Source organism: Cuculus canorus, chromosome 6 (assembly GCF_017976375.1).
Source record: "Cuculus canorus isolate bCucCan1 chromosome 6, bCucCan1.pri, whole genome shotgun sequence".
Taxonomy (NCBI): domain Eukaryota; kingdom Metazoa; phylum Chordata; class Aves; order Cuculiformes; family Cuculidae; genus Cuculus; species Cuculus canorus.
The window spans coordinates 31,520,135-31,537,660 of record NC_071406.1 but is presented as its reverse complement, the minus strand read 5'-3'; the positions used below and the strand labels follow the sequence as shown (position 1 = coordinate 31,537,660).

The 17,526-nt window shown below is 37.5% G+C and overlaps 2 protein-coding genes across 4 annotated transcripts in view; both read right to left on the bottom strand.

The window, feature by feature from the left end:
• Positions 1-1,994: 1,994 nt before the first annotated feature.
• On the bottom strand, positions 1,995-7,434 carry C6H2orf66 (chromosome 6 C2orf66 homolog). Of its 2 annotated transcripts, XM_054070461.1 has the most exons (4): positions 5,371-7,434; positions 4,631-4,775; positions 3,483-3,683; positions 1,997-2,282 (listed from the first exon to the last, which is right to left on the bottom strand). In XM_054070461.1, the coding sequence occupies exons 2-3, from the start codon at positions 4,751-4,753 to the stop codon at positions 3,501-3,503; spliced, it is 306 nt and encodes a 101-aa protein (XP_053926436.1). In that variant the 5' UTR covers positions 4,754-4,775; positions 5,371-7,434; the 3' UTR covers positions 1,997-2,282; positions 3,483-3,500. The 2 variants fall into 2 exon arrangements, with proteins under 2 accessions (XP_009567211.1, XP_053926436.1); XM_009568916.2 differs by lacking the exon at positions 5,371-7,434 and having other exon boundaries at positions 1,995-2,282; positions 4,631-4,768.
• Positions 7,435-7,568: 134 nt separating this feature from the next.
• Positions 7,569-17,526, bottom strand: part of PGAP1 (post-GPI attachment to proteins inositol deacylase 1) — a 39,529-nt gene continuing 29,571 nt past the window's right edge. Inside the window, exons 25-27 of one of the 2 annotated variants that reach the window (XM_054070459.1) lie at positions 16,744-16,967; positions 16,288-16,392; positions 7,569-15,719 (exon numbers count right to left, since the gene is read on the bottom strand). In XM_054070459.1, the coding sequence (XP_053926434.1) occupies positions 15,581-15,719; positions 16,288-16,392; positions 16,744-16,967 (468 nt within the window). In that variant the 3' untranslated portion in view covers positions 7,569-15,580. Of the gene's footprint in view, positions 15,720-16,287; positions 16,393-16,743; positions 16,968-17,173; positions 17,257-17,526 lie in introns of those variants that run through there. The other variant, XM_054070460.1, reaches the window with a different exon arrangement.

Below are 17,526 nucleotides of genomic sequence, written 5' to 3'. Positions count from 1 at the left end.
GGTTCCGCCCGCTGCGTGTGCGGGCGGGGTGCCTGGGAGCCACTGGGGCGGGGAAGGGACCTTAGAGGTCACCCAGTTCCAACCTCCTGCCCTGGCCAGGGACACCTCCCACCAGATCAGGCTGCCCAAGGCCCCATCCAGCCTGGCCCTGAACACCTCCAGGGATGGGGCAGCCACAGCTTCCCTGGGCAACCTGGGCCAGTGCCTCACCACTCCCATAGTGAAGAAATTCCTCCTTATGTCTAGTGTTAATCTGCCCCTCTCCAGTTTATACCCATTGCCCCTCATCCTATCACCACAAGCCTTTGTAAACAGTCCCTCTGCAGCTTTCTTGTAGCCCTTCAGGTACTGGAAGGTCACTATAAGGTCTCCTCAGAGCCTTCTCTTCTCCAAGCTGAACAACCCCAACACTCCCACCCTGCCCTCGTATGGGAGGTGCTCCAGCCCTCTGATCATCTTTGTAGCCTCCTCTGGACCTGTTTCAACAGTTTCATCTCCTTCTTATGTTGAGGATTGCAGAACTGGACACAGTATTCCAGATGAGGTCTCACAAGAGAGGAATAGAGGGGCAGAATCCCCTCCCTCACCCTGCTGGCCATGCTTCTTCTGGTGCAGCCCAGAACACGGTTGGCCTTCTTGGCTGCGAGCACACGTTGCTGGCTCATGTCGAGCTTCTCATGAACCAGCACCCCCAAGTCCTTCTCTGCAGGGCTGCTCTCAATCACATCATCCAGTTCCAATGCCATGGGCAGGAACGTCTTCCCCCAGACCACGCTGCTTGTGGCTCCAGCCATTATGGACTGTACTGATGAACAGAAGAAATGTTATAAATCACAGAATCACTTGGTTGGAAGAGATCTTTGAGTCCAACCACACCTGTCTGCTACTAAACCAATATCCCTCAGCACCTCATCTCCCAATCTTTTAAACTCCCCCAGGGATGGGCACTCCACCTGGGCAGCCGTTCCAGTGCCCAATAACCCTTATGGTGAAGAAATTTTTCCAGCCATCAAATCTGAACCTTCCCTGGCACAACTTGAGGCCATTCCCTCTCGTCCTATCACTGTCACTTGAGAGAAGAGACCAGCACCAACCTCTCTACAACCTCCTGTGAGGGAGCTGTAGACAGTGACAAGGTCTTCCCTCAGCCTCCACTTCTCCAGGCTAAACAACCCCAGCTCCCCCAGCAGCCTATCACAACACTTGTTCTCCAGCCCCTTCATCAGCTTCACTGCTCCTCTCCTCTTTAGTAGTCCTCAAAACTGGAGAGGAATAGCAGTGAATCAGACAAGCTGGCTGCAGTATTAGCAAGGCTACAATGACCCAAACTGCATTTTCTGTTGAAACACCATTAAAGACTGCTTTGTTTTCATCTGTACGCTAAACTTTAGACTTATTGAATTTGCAAGCCATTTTGCCGCTGATTACAGTAGGAGTAAAATTTTAGCTATGAGATGCAGCATTGATGGGAATTTCTGTTGACTTTTCCCTTTGAATACGTGACATCTTTAAGCTTTTTTAGTATTAATACTATAGATGGCTTTAGTGTCTTTTGGTTAAGAACGTTTAATTTTATTTGTAGATTTACTTGTTGTGTCTATTTTGACTTTAAAGTAATCTCTTTTTCTTTTGAACTTACAGAATCAGAATGGTTTGGGTTGGAGCGGACCTTAAAGATCATCCAGTTCCAATAGCCCTAACTTGGGCAGGGACACCCCCCACTAGACCATGCTGCTCAAAGACCTCATCCAACCTGGGTTACTCTCACACAAGTTTCATAATTCCATAAACCTGCACAGTTACCGGGCAGGTCACTTGGTGACTGGGGCACAGACAGAAACAGGGATGATGTGCTGGGGCAAGGCACAAGCAGACTGTGGTCTCGGCCAGGGCTAGCATACCCTGGAATTCCCAAGAAACCAGAAAACTTCCAGGTGCTCCTTCTTCTGTGCTGCAATGACAACTCATTCTAATAAATGGAAAGGGCACATTTATTTAGGAATTTTGAACAAAGACACAGAGCGGTAGTTAAAAGCACGCCCTTGTGCTCCTTCTTTATTCACATTTAAAGACACGCAGTTCTGCGAGGCACACTTACAGGCAAACATCACAGGTTTGTCAAGAGACAGCAAATGTGCTGATTACAGCACAACATCAGATTCCAGGGGTATAAACTCTGATAGTGAGGAAAATTTTAAATTGTCAGGTAACAGTTAAAAAGTCAAAGCAGGAATATTTTGCTGTAGAGGTTACCAGTTCACATGAAGTCCAAAAGTTATTGCCTGAAAAAGAGAAAAAAGATGTGAGAAATACCCCAGGTGAGTGCAGCAGACCTTTACTGCTAGAACACAGGTCTGCACACTGAAAGGAACCACTGTGGTCGTCTGGAATTATGCAGGACCAATTACTTCCACCAGTCATTTTCTCACTGCTCTGTAACTTGTAGCAGACCTACAGCACCCTTTCAATTTATTTGTCATGCACAATATTCATTGTGTGGCACAATTTTTTCTTCCTGACACAAAAACTTGGCAAAAGTGAACTTTGCATCAAAATCCAAGTGCAGCATTCATTATGGTTCACGATAATAGGAATAGCAGAGCTGTGCTTTTGATTACAAAAGAGACGTTGTTAAGCAGGCAGAAAGCAAGACAGAACTAGAAATCCGAAGCTATATATTGATTACAAATTCACCTCTAAGACATGGAGTAAATCACCAAAATGCGTAATTCAAATCTTACTGAAATCTTCAACTATTAGTAAAAATGGAGAAAATTATTTGCCTTTCCTCAGAACTGTCAGTATTCACTGACTCTCAAAATGAGGCAGAAAAGGATTTGTTATAGAGTATGGTTACACATAGATAGAATAGCTGAGAAGTACCTGCTATAAATTCAGGCTAAATTTATTAATAATGTAAGCTTGACCTACTTTAATTTTAGTTTATACAATGAAGAGTTCTGAATAACTCTGCAATCCTTTTACCACCCTTCAGTTTTAGTGGTAGAAATAAGGAAACCAGCATGAATGGGCAAAGATGTAAAAAATAACATATGCTTTGTTAGTGCGATACTTTATGTCTAAGTTAATCCCCTTAATAGACATATATCACAGGAAACCATTAGTGTCAAATTATAATTTTCCTGATATCAATTACCTAAATAAAGCCTGCGTTCTCTATTATTTGTACATTTCCACAATTATTCTCCACATTACAAGGGGAGAAAAAGAAGGAAAAAAAAAAAGAGGGAAAAAAAACCTGTCTGCAGAATCACCACATGTTATTTTACCAAAGTAGTGAATACCTCATGAATCTCTACCTCAACAATTTTAAACCAATTTCAGGCAAGAGCTAAGGCACATTTTTAATTTCTTCTGAAAAAGAAGTTTTTACACATCAGACAAAAGCCAGAGTCACTTGAATCCAAATCTTTCCCTTGGTTACTTCTAACAAAATTAGAGGAAAAGGCGCCCTCTTTTACCTTGGTCAGCAGCATCTTTCAGCCTTTGAAATAATTTGGAAAAGAGTTTTTTCTTTCTTCATAATCTGCAAATGCAGAAGCAATAGGATCCGAGTAGAACATGACAGGCCTCGGTCCTTCATTGTTCATAGTGAAAGTAGCTGGGAACTTTCTGAGATCAAGACCCCTTCCCAAGAAATAAGCCTGGAGCGTTCTGAAAAACTGAACATATCGCATATGTGAAAGCAGATCATACGAAACAGAGACTAATTATTCCTAATGAGACAAAGCAGATGTAATATTTGTTCCTATTTGGGACGAAAACCTCTATTTTGATCACAAACTGGTACAACACAGGCAATATAATTCAGACATGCCCACTCCATCCATGGCTTGTACACCTGACATAGTGTTCAAAGACCACCAACTCCTTACTGATCATTTCTGCTCCCCACTGAACCACTGGGAATTCAAGCTGTGTTGCTTACAAAATAGGCACAGCAAAACCCCAGCTGAGAGCAAACAGCACAGTTCTGTTACACATCTCTCCAAGAGAAATGTTCTCCGTGAGTTAGCAACAGCAAGCAATTGATTTGAACTGGCCCTTTACATCATTTAAAAGTAGAAATTAACACTTCTTAAAACGGTGAGGAAAAATTGTGGGAAAGTGATTTTTTTCCCCTTCACACATTCCTTAACAGTATCTGGCAAATATTCTCTTAATGGTAATTTCTTAGCAGTAATTAACTTCAGATCTCTAGCCACTATTTAATACAATGTGTCAGATGCAAACTTGTTTTTACTTCAAAAGAAGAAACAACCTGCAATCACCAGAGCACACATTTGAAAGAAAATAACCATTCCTCTTCCATTCCATAAAATGTGTGGTTACATAATCCAGAAACATTTTTAAAAACTAGAGCTGCTGGATGGATATAAGGAAGTTCTGTGCACTGCTGCACACCGAGAGTGCCTCTTCAGTTGAGGAGTACATCTTGACTGAAGAATGCTCATCTAGTTGTGGCTATATTGACTATACAAAGTGCAGTTACGGACACTACATTCAATGGGCTCCTCTTACCCTTAAATTTAGAAGATGAGAATTCTCATGATGGAAAACAGAAAACCCACACAAAACTTCGGCTCTCGCTCTCACAGCAGTTCCTTACCAGGTCTCTGTTTCTGGGGTTATCTAGCGGTTTCCATTTTTCTTCTGGCTGGAGAGCAGCACCCTTTGCCAGTCCTCCCACAGCCAATACTGTATAAAGACCCAGGAGCACCACTTTCCACATGTTGAAGAGATGAACAGGCTATCTGTAAGAAGGACAACAAACCACACTCCTTAAGTCCTATCGTACTGCCACTTATAAAAACAAGAGCAAGCACAACAAACTAATGGAGTGCTGAAAATATATTATCCATGGCAAGGAACATCTGCCTAGTGCAGGTTACAGCCATGTGTTTCAACTACTTTTTCTGGTTTCCTAGTACTACTGTACTAGGAAGAACAAATTACTCTAAAGAAGTGTTTCCCATAGCAGAACTATTTCTGGACACTGCATTCTCTTTTTGAAAGAGGCTAGTATGACATCTAACACATTTGTAATAAATATTTACATTTGTAAACTTACATTTGTTATTACATACAGACACTTTCATCAGCAGGTTAGTTACAGCACCAGATCTTTGTGTGCTCCAAGGACAATGCAAAAATTAGCTTGAGATCCAGATAGCCAGTTTTTAAAATTGTATAAATGTAAGTGTACCACATATACCAAATGCAACAATAATACAACCTGGTGTGATACATGAGACCCATTTCACAACTTGATTCAAGAAAAAAAAAAAAAAAAAGAACAGAAAAAAGAGATATAATTCTCCCTTTCACATTCTTTAAAATAAAGCTTACCCGTGAATTTGGCTCTGGCTTGCCTCTTCTTGGTCAGTCTCCTTGCAATCTGTGAACAAACTATCTCTGCCCTTATATTTCTAGTGGACTGTAGGTGGGTGTCAATGACGTTAGCAAGAGCTCAAAAATACAGTAATGATTCCATTTCCATCCATGACATAAAGACTCTTGAGAATTTCATCCTTCGTACTCTTAAGACCTGTTGCTATCGAACAGTGCAGTGCAAATTCCTCCTCTCTAAGGTGTATTGCAGAAAATTTGTGGTAAGCATATAATAAGTTTTAAACAATTCTCAGCAGAGATAGCAGAGCTGTATCAAAATATTAGTTTTAATTAAAAGTAAGCAACCCTATCTCTAGAATGGTGAATAAGAGATAATTACAGCTGGTTGAATGGTTTTCAAGCAAGATGAGATATGGATCACTTTCTTGATGCTGGAGAGAGAGAAAAGTAAGGTCTGTCTTGAGACCCAAAATTGTAATATTTTAATGAAGTATTTTAATGAAAGCATTGCTCTCCTACCCCTGATACTATCAGCAGTCAATATCCTCCTGCCAGACCACAAACTAAGACAATGACTGCAAGGAAGACTATGCTAATTTATCTTATTTTGTAGCATTCTTCACCTCAAAACGGCTCAATCTTTTTGCTTCTAATTTCTCTCCAGTATTTAGATGATACTTTAGTCAGTATAACACGAAATATATTTCTAAACAGACACATTCAAACTGAAGATTACTGGCCATTATCTGACTCCAGATTATAAAGGGTTACTTCTGTCTAGCATTACATCTATCTTTGTTTTAAATTTTGAAAGCAAAAGCCACCTAAAGCCACCCTTCCAGGTAGGCAAAGTTGTGGAGATCCAGCATTCATAACCAAACAAGTAAAATCCTAGCAGTGCTATTTTCATTATTGCAGTAACACATAGAAATACAACTTATCCAGCTTGCATATTAATTCTACAGAGTTGGAATAAAAAGAAAAGTTTCACATACACACAAAAAATCTGTCAACATCCATCAATTATTTTTTTCATAATAGACAACTTCCAGGTAAGAGACTCATCAAGAACCAGGACAGCAGTAACAACAGAAGAACTTGTAAAATAGCAGTACCTAATGTAAAGGAACTTTCTTTATGACTTTATTCCTCTAGAGGAAATTACTGGAAAAAGCTTGATTTACAGTTTGGGATTAGATTTTATTTCCTTATTTAGCTTAAAAAAAAAAAAAAGCCAGAACAGCAGGCAGTTTTCTTCCATCTTTCTCACCGCCCAATTATTAATTATTATTAGTTTGATTTACTTAGAAAGAAAAAACTCAGGGAATGCACAGTATATTCAGCTAGTAAAACATACTAAAGCCTTCTGTAAATTTGAAACTAGTTTTATTACAGTAGGAATTCAGGCAGTTTGTTTGACGCCCTACAAATTTGTATTGTTGCTTCCTTAGCTAAGTGTCTGAAAAACTGTTTGAGCTAAAAGTCTGTTTAGACATGGTCCTCATTTTAATGTGCGTTTTTTTGGTGTTTTTTTTTTACTTGGAAGATAATTTCATCACAGCTCTTTCCTTCAGTGAAAGTTAAATATAAGCAGAAGACACTCATATCAAAATACTACTAGCATAGTTACAGTGACTGGACAAAACCGCATCCTCCTTTGAGATGAGCAGCCGGTTTAACAAGTCCTTTCCAAGCCAGATGCCTTTTAATGAAGCCAAATTTAAGCCCTAGGTTTTCTTGGCAAACTATGTATACAGACACACATCTGCAGTAGATAAAATCTTTTGAAGGTGGCTATAATACTTCTATAGCCCTTATGGCGCAGTAAGTAATATGATGTATGTTTGAATTAAAATGCAATGAAGCTGAAAATGCTCGTAGTGTTGCTTGTTGTTTCATGCAAGCTACTTTAAAAAGGTAAAAATCTTGTTCTAAAACAAAAGGCAATTTGAAAACTACTTAGTTAAGGTGAGATCAAGTTTTATACATACAATGCTCTCCATAAACTCTATTGTTCATCAGATGCTTTCCATATTATTGCATTTCCCATTCATGATAGCATGGCAGGTATAACAGCCTAAGGTCTACAAGTTGAGATATTGAGACAAGCTTCATCAGATACAATCTTTATTGCATTCTACCTGAGATGTGAAAAAAAGTTTCTGTTACTTAAAGTACTGCTCTAGCCACAATGCTTTTGTTCACAGTTTTTATTTTCTGTATTTTAGAATACTTTAGAAAGTATTACAAGTCAGAAGGAAAAGCACCAAACTGCTCCACAAGTACCTGAGCAAAGACTAAAGGCAAACATTCATCACGACACTCATTAGCATATTTGTATAACAGAAGTACAGGTAACATTCACAACACTCTACAGAGTATGACTGATAAGTGGCACTTTTTGTGAATTACAACAATTTGTACTAACGCAACTGTGTTAGAACACCACACAAAAATATTCAGAAGTGTTTATTCAGCAGAGCATGTGCTGTACAGTGTACTCTAAGTCATGCACACAAAAAAAAAAGATAAATAAAAAATATGAAGTATACACCGCAGACAGGGAAACAAGCAAACAAAATATGAAAATCCCAGAGTAGGTCCCACTCAACTTCAACAAAAGAAGTACCAGTATCTACAGGTTTTAAAGATTAAGAATTCAGTTTTCAGTAGTTTCAATATTAGCTGAAGATACTTATTCTCCAAGGTTTTCTTAGCATTTCACAAGGACTTTGCCAAAGCTTATCACACATTGCATGTTCTGTATCTGAAAATTCAGTTATAAACATTTTAGTAAGCACAATGATTTACTATAGCACTAATCAAACATTTATAGACAAGACCCTGTTAGCATCTCTAGAAACCTGTAACTATTAAGAGTTAGCTCCTCCTACAACACCAGATTTACTCCAGGAGTATAAGAACTGAAAATAGAGGAAGAGTTAAAAACATGTAAGATGGGTTGCTTGATTTTTCCAAAAATTACATGTGTTCTTCAAAGCCTTAAGTCCCCTTAAAACCAAATAACAGCCCTCTCCCCACTCTCCACCCCTCATTCCCCCAAATACTCAAAAACGGTATTTTGGCCAACATTATTCGGTTTTGTGCTTGGAAAAACAATTAAAAGTTAAGTAGGGAATCAAGTTACTAGGCCTAGGTTACACATCTTTTCTAGACTAATCATTATATATCAAAAGGATTTAAATGTAGCCTGGCCCTCTCAATGATTTTCATACTACAATATTCCAGTAACTAGGAAATCGCCAACGATTAGGATTACTGAAACAAAAAGAAAGAAGAGAAATTTAGGTGACCAGAATTAGAATTTTAAAAGTCCTAAACTAATATATGAAAGGAAGTAGCAGGGAAGATTAAAAAAATGCATATTATTTGTTGTGCACTATGGCAGCCAGGTACAAGTTAGTTCTCAACAGAAGGTTAATAAGTATGATTCGTATTGCTTCCAACAATTACTATGATAGCTGACATGCAGTACTTTCATGTGCCTCTCTAAATATCCACAGTCCAACGATAAGCTTTGAGATGGAATCTTTATTCAAGATTCAGTACTACATAGTACTAATACTGAGGAAAGGTGGGGGTTTTGATCAAAACATATAAAGAACTCTTTAGAGATACTTAAGGAAAGCAAGTGGTGGCTTTTCCAGAGCTCTTCATATTAAAAAACATACATAAGAAATTCTTCTACTATACCGAAACAAGATTTGAAAACTTATAGTCTTTCCGGTATTCTTTAATGAACCGAGAAGAACAGAATGTATAAAATTCCATGCCCCCTTCCCCTCCAAAAAACCTTTCAGAGTTTTATAGAGGAACATTTTTCCTAAAAAGTGAAATTTGTTATTCAAAAATTCTGGAGCTTTAAACAACCAACCTCACCTCACTACCTTCTAGTTTTCTCCTCACACTGGTGTCAATATTGATACTCAATGGCTTAAATACAATATTGTGCTTAAACTACAATTAGAAGATCTTTTTATTTTGAAGAAACTAAAGAACAAAACTTTTAAAGTTAATTTGACACACAGACTTCAAAGTTGAGACAGATATCTGAGACTAGTTTTCCTTCCTTATTTTTGTTTTTGTCACAATGGATAGACTTGAGAAATTAAGGCCAGCTTTGGCTGGTGTGATTCCAAACAACAAATATACTGTAACTGCCAGGAATCATTTCTGTAAGTGTAGTAAAAGGGAGTAAAAATAAACTTTTTAAAGTATTTTCCCCAAATCAAGTTTCAGTATGACCCACACATGGTTTTGGTAAACTTCAAAAATCAAATATAAGGCTACAGAAGTCCACAGGCTACAGTTAGAGTGTATTCCTTTAGTGGTTTAAGGCACAGTATTTTATAATTTTTTTTTTTGCTCTAGAAAGCTACAAGTTTAAAGTCACAGTGAGGAATCCCACATTGCAGTTTTGGTCTGGCACTCTAACTATGTGTGTTACATCTACTTCTTGTAGACCTCTATAAAATATTTCAGTAGTCAGGTGCTGCAGTCTCAAATACTATTTTTTGCACTCAAAGTGATGAAAGTGGAAAATACTGAAGCCTGAACTGATCCCAAAATAGTGCACTTAGCATTTCATGAAACTAAACATGACCACACTTGCACATAGAATCATGATCTTCCAGTGCCAACCCCCGTGCCATGGGCAGGGACACCTTCCACTACACATTCAATATTAAACACATATGCCCTGAAATCATTTAACGTGGATGGGGAAATAAAAAGTCTTTGCTGGTATTTCAACAAACATGCAAAACATAAATAGAACAACAGTCTCCAGGATAGCTGCTGTGCACCTGCACTATGGCAGTCACGGTGCCTACTATTACTGTGAACATTTTGCCTGTACTGCAGTGGAAGGATACTGCAAACCAAGGGTAACTGCATACGGAAGGAGGAACCGGGCTGATGTGCCAAAAAATAACAAGTTCGTGTGTGCCATTCCTGACTTTAAGAGACACAATACTAGCTCTGGTACCATGCGCTTCCTACAGGATCTAGACCGCATCTTGCCAGTAACTGCAGAGAGGCCACGCTTACGAGATGCATTTATGACAGCATGAGTAGCAAAATCTGTCTGCATTTAAGAATGCAGAATGAGACCCTAAATCTTAAGCAAAATTAAAGCCAAAACATCACAGCTTTGACTCAGGTTTCCATGCCACAAGGCAATAAGCACATTTTTGTGGCAGTTACAAGCTTAGATACCTGAAAATCAGAGGTGCTGGGCATATTTGCTTAAGTAAGAGCTATGGAAATTCCTCCTTAAATGCTTAAACTTTATTATTAAAAGCAGTAATGTTTGTTAACAACATTAAATGTATAGATTTTATTTATGCTTTAAGATAAATGACCTGATTAAAGGCATCAAATACATTCTTCCATAAATTAGAATATACATCAAAAAATACATTTGTAAAAGGTTTTCCGATAAACTTCTAGAGATTTTAAGGATTGTACTATGAATACTAGATTAAAGTTCTGGCTCTAAAAAAAGGGGGTAGAAAACCTATTTTATTTTAACATAAAACCAAAACTTTTTTCAACTGTCATTTATGGGCACACACTTCCAGAGGTATACAGGAGCAGCATGGAGCTTCAGTGACAGAAGTACATCTCCCCTAAAGGAACAGTGATGAAAGTTTTAAAATCATTTACTGTAAAGCACTAAGTGCTTATAAAAGCTAACTTGATTACCTCCAAGAAAAAAAAGACATGTAAAAAGTCAAAGCTGTAAATTAAGTGACTAATATTCACCGTGAAATGGAAAATAAGAATTAAGAATTTAGTCCATTTTACAGCTAAACAATGTTCTAGTAGCTTAGCGACTTAAAATAACAGCACAATTATTGTACCAACACTATAACCACTTCCAAAAACATTCTCAGTAACTCAGGGTATTGAAGGACTATAAATGTCTGGCTTTTTCTTGGTATAAATAGAAGTCTAGACACACTCATCACTGTACTGGAAAAAAATTGATCAAATGAAAGCTTCTCAAATGTTTACTTTTTTTAATAGGCACATTATCAAGTATTCTGTCCCATCAAAGTTTAGAAGTGAGTGTATCAGATTTCAGAGAAAAAATCAAGTTTGTAATCTTGCTACCCGCAAACACACGGAAAACTAGATGTGCTAACAAACACCAACATATGCAAAAAGGTTTCTTATTTTTTTTTTAAAGTATCAAATAATTTATTTTTTCAAACCACTGACTTCAAAGGTAGCCCAATTAGGCCATAGTTGAATAGTTCACTTAGACATATAAGCAATCTCTGTCTTTGGCAATGAACTTCTATACTGTTTAGGATTGTTCTAAAATGTAATAAGTAAGTGTTTTGGAATGAATTGCTACATGTATCAGCTCAAAATCTGAGCAGAACTCTAAATATTAGAAATAATATTTTTTGAAACTAAACAGACAAAAAAAAAACAACCCAATCAAAATCCCCAAAATCAATCTCCTTTGTAAGAGGATGCTGAAACATGACAAATTTTAACCAACTGTTAAAATAAAACTGAAAATACCCTCTTTGGACATCATTCATTCATTCAGTGCCAAGGTACATTTGGTAATTCCAGTTAAGAGGTAACAGTTTTTCTTTTCCAGGCAAATACAGACCTTTTATGAACTGTTTGCTACAGGTATAGCTACCATGATTGCAGCATGATAAGACTCTGAGGAATTAAAGTCTGATCACATAATCTAGAAAAGATTATAGACTTGAAGAGCAATTCAGGGCCCGGAGATGTCACTAAAAGCTTCTCATTAAATCTCCCCTGCCTAAGAAAGATTCTGCTGTACATAGATGCTATACCTAAAAATCACTGACATTTGGTACTCTAGGTTCTTACCCTGTTTTTTATGCCATTTCCGATAGCTTATAAAAAAAGACATTAGAAAAGAGCCACACAAGTAGTTCTTATTTTGAATGCATCCTGAAGTGCAAACCAAAATATGGAGGCCTAATCTCAACCTAAACCTTTGATTATGTGGTATAATCACCACCTAAATGTGACGAACATCAATGTGGATGAAAAGCAGTGTTTTTACAAAATTAATACCTCAGCTTCTGAAAAGTGAGAGAACAACAGAATTTGGGTCTGCATGTTAATAGACATCCTCCTTAGAGAGCAGAGGTCTAATCCAATACAAGTTAATTTGTGTCTTTTTCCTTCTCCCATAAACTCTAGATCATCTAAAGCATCAAGAATACACCGGAATTTCAATTTAGTTACAAGTGCTAAGAGACATTACAATATATTTGCCAAAAGCTATTTTATAAAGGCAGTCTACTACTAATAAAGGATATTTCAGTAATATTTACACTTCTCTGTATCTTCAATCAAAATTACCTATAGTGGGTTAGCCTACATTTCTGATGAGACTACAATTGTGAACAGTGGTAGAACTAGAAATTCACATAATGGAAGCCTCTTCTCCACATGTCACAACAATCATTGTATTTTACCTGAGAAACAATTTTAGACCAATATAAAATCTTGTCCTTTTCAGAATGGCAAGTAGGGTCATTCATCCTCTTTTAGAATGGGACTAATTGTTCCCTGGACTTGTTCAAAACCTATTCCCCTCCACTGATTATACAGAAAATGCAGTTGGGATTAGACACCTAATCTCTCAAACAGCTGAAGTTACACAGTCCACGATCACTGAAAATCCAGACACGTCTTGAGAACAGTTTTCATCTAGCAAATGACACAGAATGCATATATATCCAAAGCAGCAGTAAGACTTCCCCTCTTTCCCCCAGTGAAGTTAAAGCATTGCTGAAAAAATGGGAGCATTGAGGGATATGTGATAAATTTTGTCATCTGGGATCTCAGACTCAGAATTGTATCTATTCCTACCTGCAACTTGGAAATCAGGTAGGAACCTACAGATTCCGTAACACATTTCACAAAGACTCATAAATATCAACACAATTTCCAGCTTTTAAAATATTATTCAATGAAAAGAATGGTATTATTCTATGCTGCTGTAATTCAGTAAATTTCATGCTGTGGCAGATTTTTGAAGCTATCAAATCTACTACATGCAGAGACCCTTTTGCTCTCCTTATTGTGAATATTTTATTTCACGAAACAGCTCCAGCAAATGGATTTGTGCATAGAGGCCATTAAAATGGCAAAACAAAATCAGAAGTAAAATACACTAGTAAACCAAAAGGACCGTGAAGGCCAAGGAAAGTGATCTTCCACAGAAATCAGGTCCTGCACGTTTCACAAGCAGGGTTTTACCAGCCCAGTGCAGTTCTGCCACTATCTTTCATTCACAGCCATTTGAAAGTAGAAAAACAACTCTATTCTTCTATGTCTCAACAGTAATTTTTAGGTTAAACCCACTGGTGGATTTAGCTACAAGTAAGTACACACTATCATAGAGATATATATATACACCATAGCATACAATTGGTAAGAGAGCATCAAGACATAATCTAGCCAAATAACTTTTCTGATTTATGAACACTACATATAACCTAACCTGTTCTAAAAAAGGTTAAGACTAGAATACCAGCACATAGATTTCTGACAACAGTGACAGTGGTTTGGTTAACTACAATAATCTTACTCAATTAAAGCAGTTTTGATGAGTTACTGATAGCTTGAACTGCTGACTTGTACAGAAGTGGACAAAACAGGTGCTTACTTCACATTTGTCCTTCAGTTCGGGAAGTCACTGTGTGAATTAAACCTTTCCTGCCAGCGCAAATGAATTGACCCTAACGAGGCGCTAGAATTAACTGAGGCACTTTAGGCAAGATTCATGAGATAGGATAACATTAATGGGTCAGGCTGGCTGTATTATTATATCAGGAATATGCTCAACTGACTGTGGGTAGGAGATCTCCTCTTACTTGTCTAAGCTGATTGAGCCAGTCTAGTATTTCCATGTAAAGATAACAGTTATCTCAGACAGAGCAGAGACATCTCACACAGAAGCAAGGAGTAGGTTCATCTCTATACAGAATCAATACATCATTTTTAACCTAACAAATACCAAGATTTCTTCTGTTGGCAAAACATATACCCACAGGACAGAATTCCTTACACAGAGCTATTTTAGGCTTTGTTATAAATGGCAGTCACTGTAGCATCTAGGCACTAAGATAATACTTTATACAGAGCTAATAATTACGGTCAGTATTTCCCACTATTACCAAGAGATTGTCCACGTGAGGAAGTTAGCACTATATGGCAGGGCATGAATTTACAGTGCTCTAACTATTCCATATTAATTTCATGTACGGACATTTATGATGAGATGGTCGAGTCTTCATTTCTAACAGGGAAAGAACTTGCCATGTCTACTTGGAAACAAGTGTAGGGTACAGCAACTGCACTGTAAACTCACACCACACCTCAGTGTTTGTAAGCTTCTACACATGGGCAAGGTCTAAGGGATCATTTCAGAACTGACAAGATTCCAGAGAAAACTGGCAATGTTTTAAAACAACATTACAGCAAATTGTTTATGAATCTGCTGGTACCCTTCCTGAATAGAAAGCTACACAGAACATTGTTGTTTTCTCACTCTCACAAAAAGTAAAACGTAGAAGACTTTCAATAATCTCACAAATGTTCAACTCTCACTGATTGAACAAGTGATTTGATAGAAATAACAGTTCTATAGAAGCAGTACATTCTAGTTTGTCTAGACACAACTGTGGCAGCTTTTAGACGTAGCATAAAATGATTAAAAGTATACTTGGCTGTGGAGCGTTTGTGCTAGTCACAGTGTGCTTGAAATGCATTGAGTTTTAACCAGCATATGCAACACCTGCAAGAGATGCATGTTCAGAACACACATATCGTATGGCATAGTGAGTACAAAGAGTCTGTTTCAACAAAGAACTATAGTGAAGTATCAAAGTGTGTACAAGGCAAACAGCGTATTGAGATGTTACACTAACGTGATTTATGTGCTTACACACATAGTCAATTAACTTAATTTTCACAGTCAGGAAATAAACACCACAAAAAGTTTTCTAACATGAACAGAATCACAAACTTTTCATAAAGTATTCATAGGTCTGTCCTCTTCCCTACGTAATGTAAACTACTGATGATATTCATCTAGGCATTTCTTCATCGAAATTTGCCCCAGCTCCAGCATTAAGTTTCCTGGCTGCGCTGTTCTCCCCATGAATAACGAACCTTACATGATACAACACAGCAGGTGTAGGAGAAGAGAAAAGGTTACAAAATGTGGTACTTTGTATAAATGCATTCGTCCAAAGGCCAACATTGCAACAGACAAAGGGAGTGGAACTTTGGCTACAATCTTCACCAGTTTACTGTAAGAAAACAAAGAAAAAAATTCCCATTTTTGTAGCCATACATGCAGAAGGCAAGCAAATAGCATGTCACTTTCTTTTGAAAACTAATTTATAGATTGAAAGGATTTGTTAATTTTTAAAAAAGAACAAATAGGCATAATGAGCAATAACAACTGAGGCGTAAGGAAGAGCAATTACTCTAGAAGGCCGACAATGTCAGCTTAAAATATTCCTACACAAATTTAGAAATAAGTTTCCTGTAAAAAAGGAAGACGTAATGTTTTAGATTATTTGCATTAATAAGTACTGGTCAAGGGAATAATCTGCATTGGTTATCATTCATTGTCTTTCACGAGGCACTAATTTTATATCTGAACAAGAAATGGTCTAACTATGAGCAAAACCATGTGTTCAAAACTTCTTAATCTGGCAGAAAAGATTTCATTACATTTCCACAAGTGTGCCCATAAGAGGGACTTAGAAGATTATCAATATGTGGGCTGAACAATTAGTTAAGCTTTACCACACAAATGGAAGTAGTGGGAAAGAAGCAGGAAAACTAAACCTGGGCATTAGGCTACCGTACCTTGATTTCACTTCAGAAGTACTTGAATTCATGAGAATTTCTAAAATGCATATGAGGATAATAGCGGTAGCTCTGCATGGATCAGGATCGAGTCTAATATTGTACCTGGAGAAAATGGTTAAAAAAGCATGTTATACCTAAATTAGGCTACCAAATAAAATCCACGATGGGAACAAGCATGTGCTGATAACTACATACACATACATGAAATGCATATAGCATCACAACCTGACTAAATCCTTCCAGAATCATTACTTTCTTCAGCACCACTGATCACTTAACGCCTACTTGTATCACAACATAAACGAGATTGCAGTGAAAAAGCAGTTATAATTAACAGAAGCCTTTGGTACTATGAGGTAGCTAATAATCTAAGGAGTAAAACATTTGCAATTTTTACTGTCTTCATAGGTTCTTGTTGTTTCCTTCTACTTTAGTGGCCATTTAAAAAGTTACCTGAGATTTTTTAACCAATAAATTAAAGATGGCAAGTTGAGCAGCACAATCCAGGTGAATAAATTGAAAATTGTAACATGCATCTTAAGACTGTTAACAGCTTCAGCAATTGTTGCACTGTTGGAAAGACACTGTGTTGCTTTTGAGGTATCATCCCTTGAATTCTGGTTTTTGACTGGATGCACATTGGAGTTCTGTGAAGTTTCTTTCGAGCTGTCTGAATCCTGAAAATAAAAGGCAAATCTCAAAAATACACACAGGCTTGAAAGAACCCATGCTGGGGGAGGAGGAGGGAACAATTATCACAACAGTATCATATCAGCTCTGATTTAAGAAGAAAATTTGCAATTTATCTTTCAAAAACCCATCAGAAGCAAAGTTCAATAGTTCAATTTTAAAGCATCTAGATTTAACCAGAAATTTGTCTTACACTGATAGTTTACATGTCTTTGGAAGGAAAGAATGGAGAGTGGAGATGCCCTGACACCAGTGCAGTGATAGGAAATGGAGTTCCTGGAAGGAGGAAGAACAGAATAAAAGGAGTAATATAAAGCATGCGGGTGGAAATCACAGATGATCACTCATGGAAAAATATACAGGAGGTAATGCAACTGAGAACAAAACATTAGCTGTAGGAATAAATAACAAAAACCAGTGAGTTGGCAGATGCTAACTTCCAATGACAGAAAAAGATCTTCCCCAACAAATGAAATAAAACAAAACACAATATATATGGAGATGAAAGAAGAGGAGGAGGGGATTTAAAACTAATCAAACAAAAAA

What these genes read in the sequence shown, in the direction of transcription:
- C6H2orf66 (XM_054070461.1), bottom strand. Translation starts at nt 4,753, where the DNA reads ATGTGGAAAGTGGTGCTCCTGGGTCTTTATACAGTATTGGCTGTGGGA. An exon ending in ACCCCAGAAACAGAGACCTG is followed by an intron (nt 3,684 to 4,630) that starts GTAAGGAACTGC and finishes CGATATGTTCAG; the next exon opens with TTTTTCAGAACGCTCCAGGC.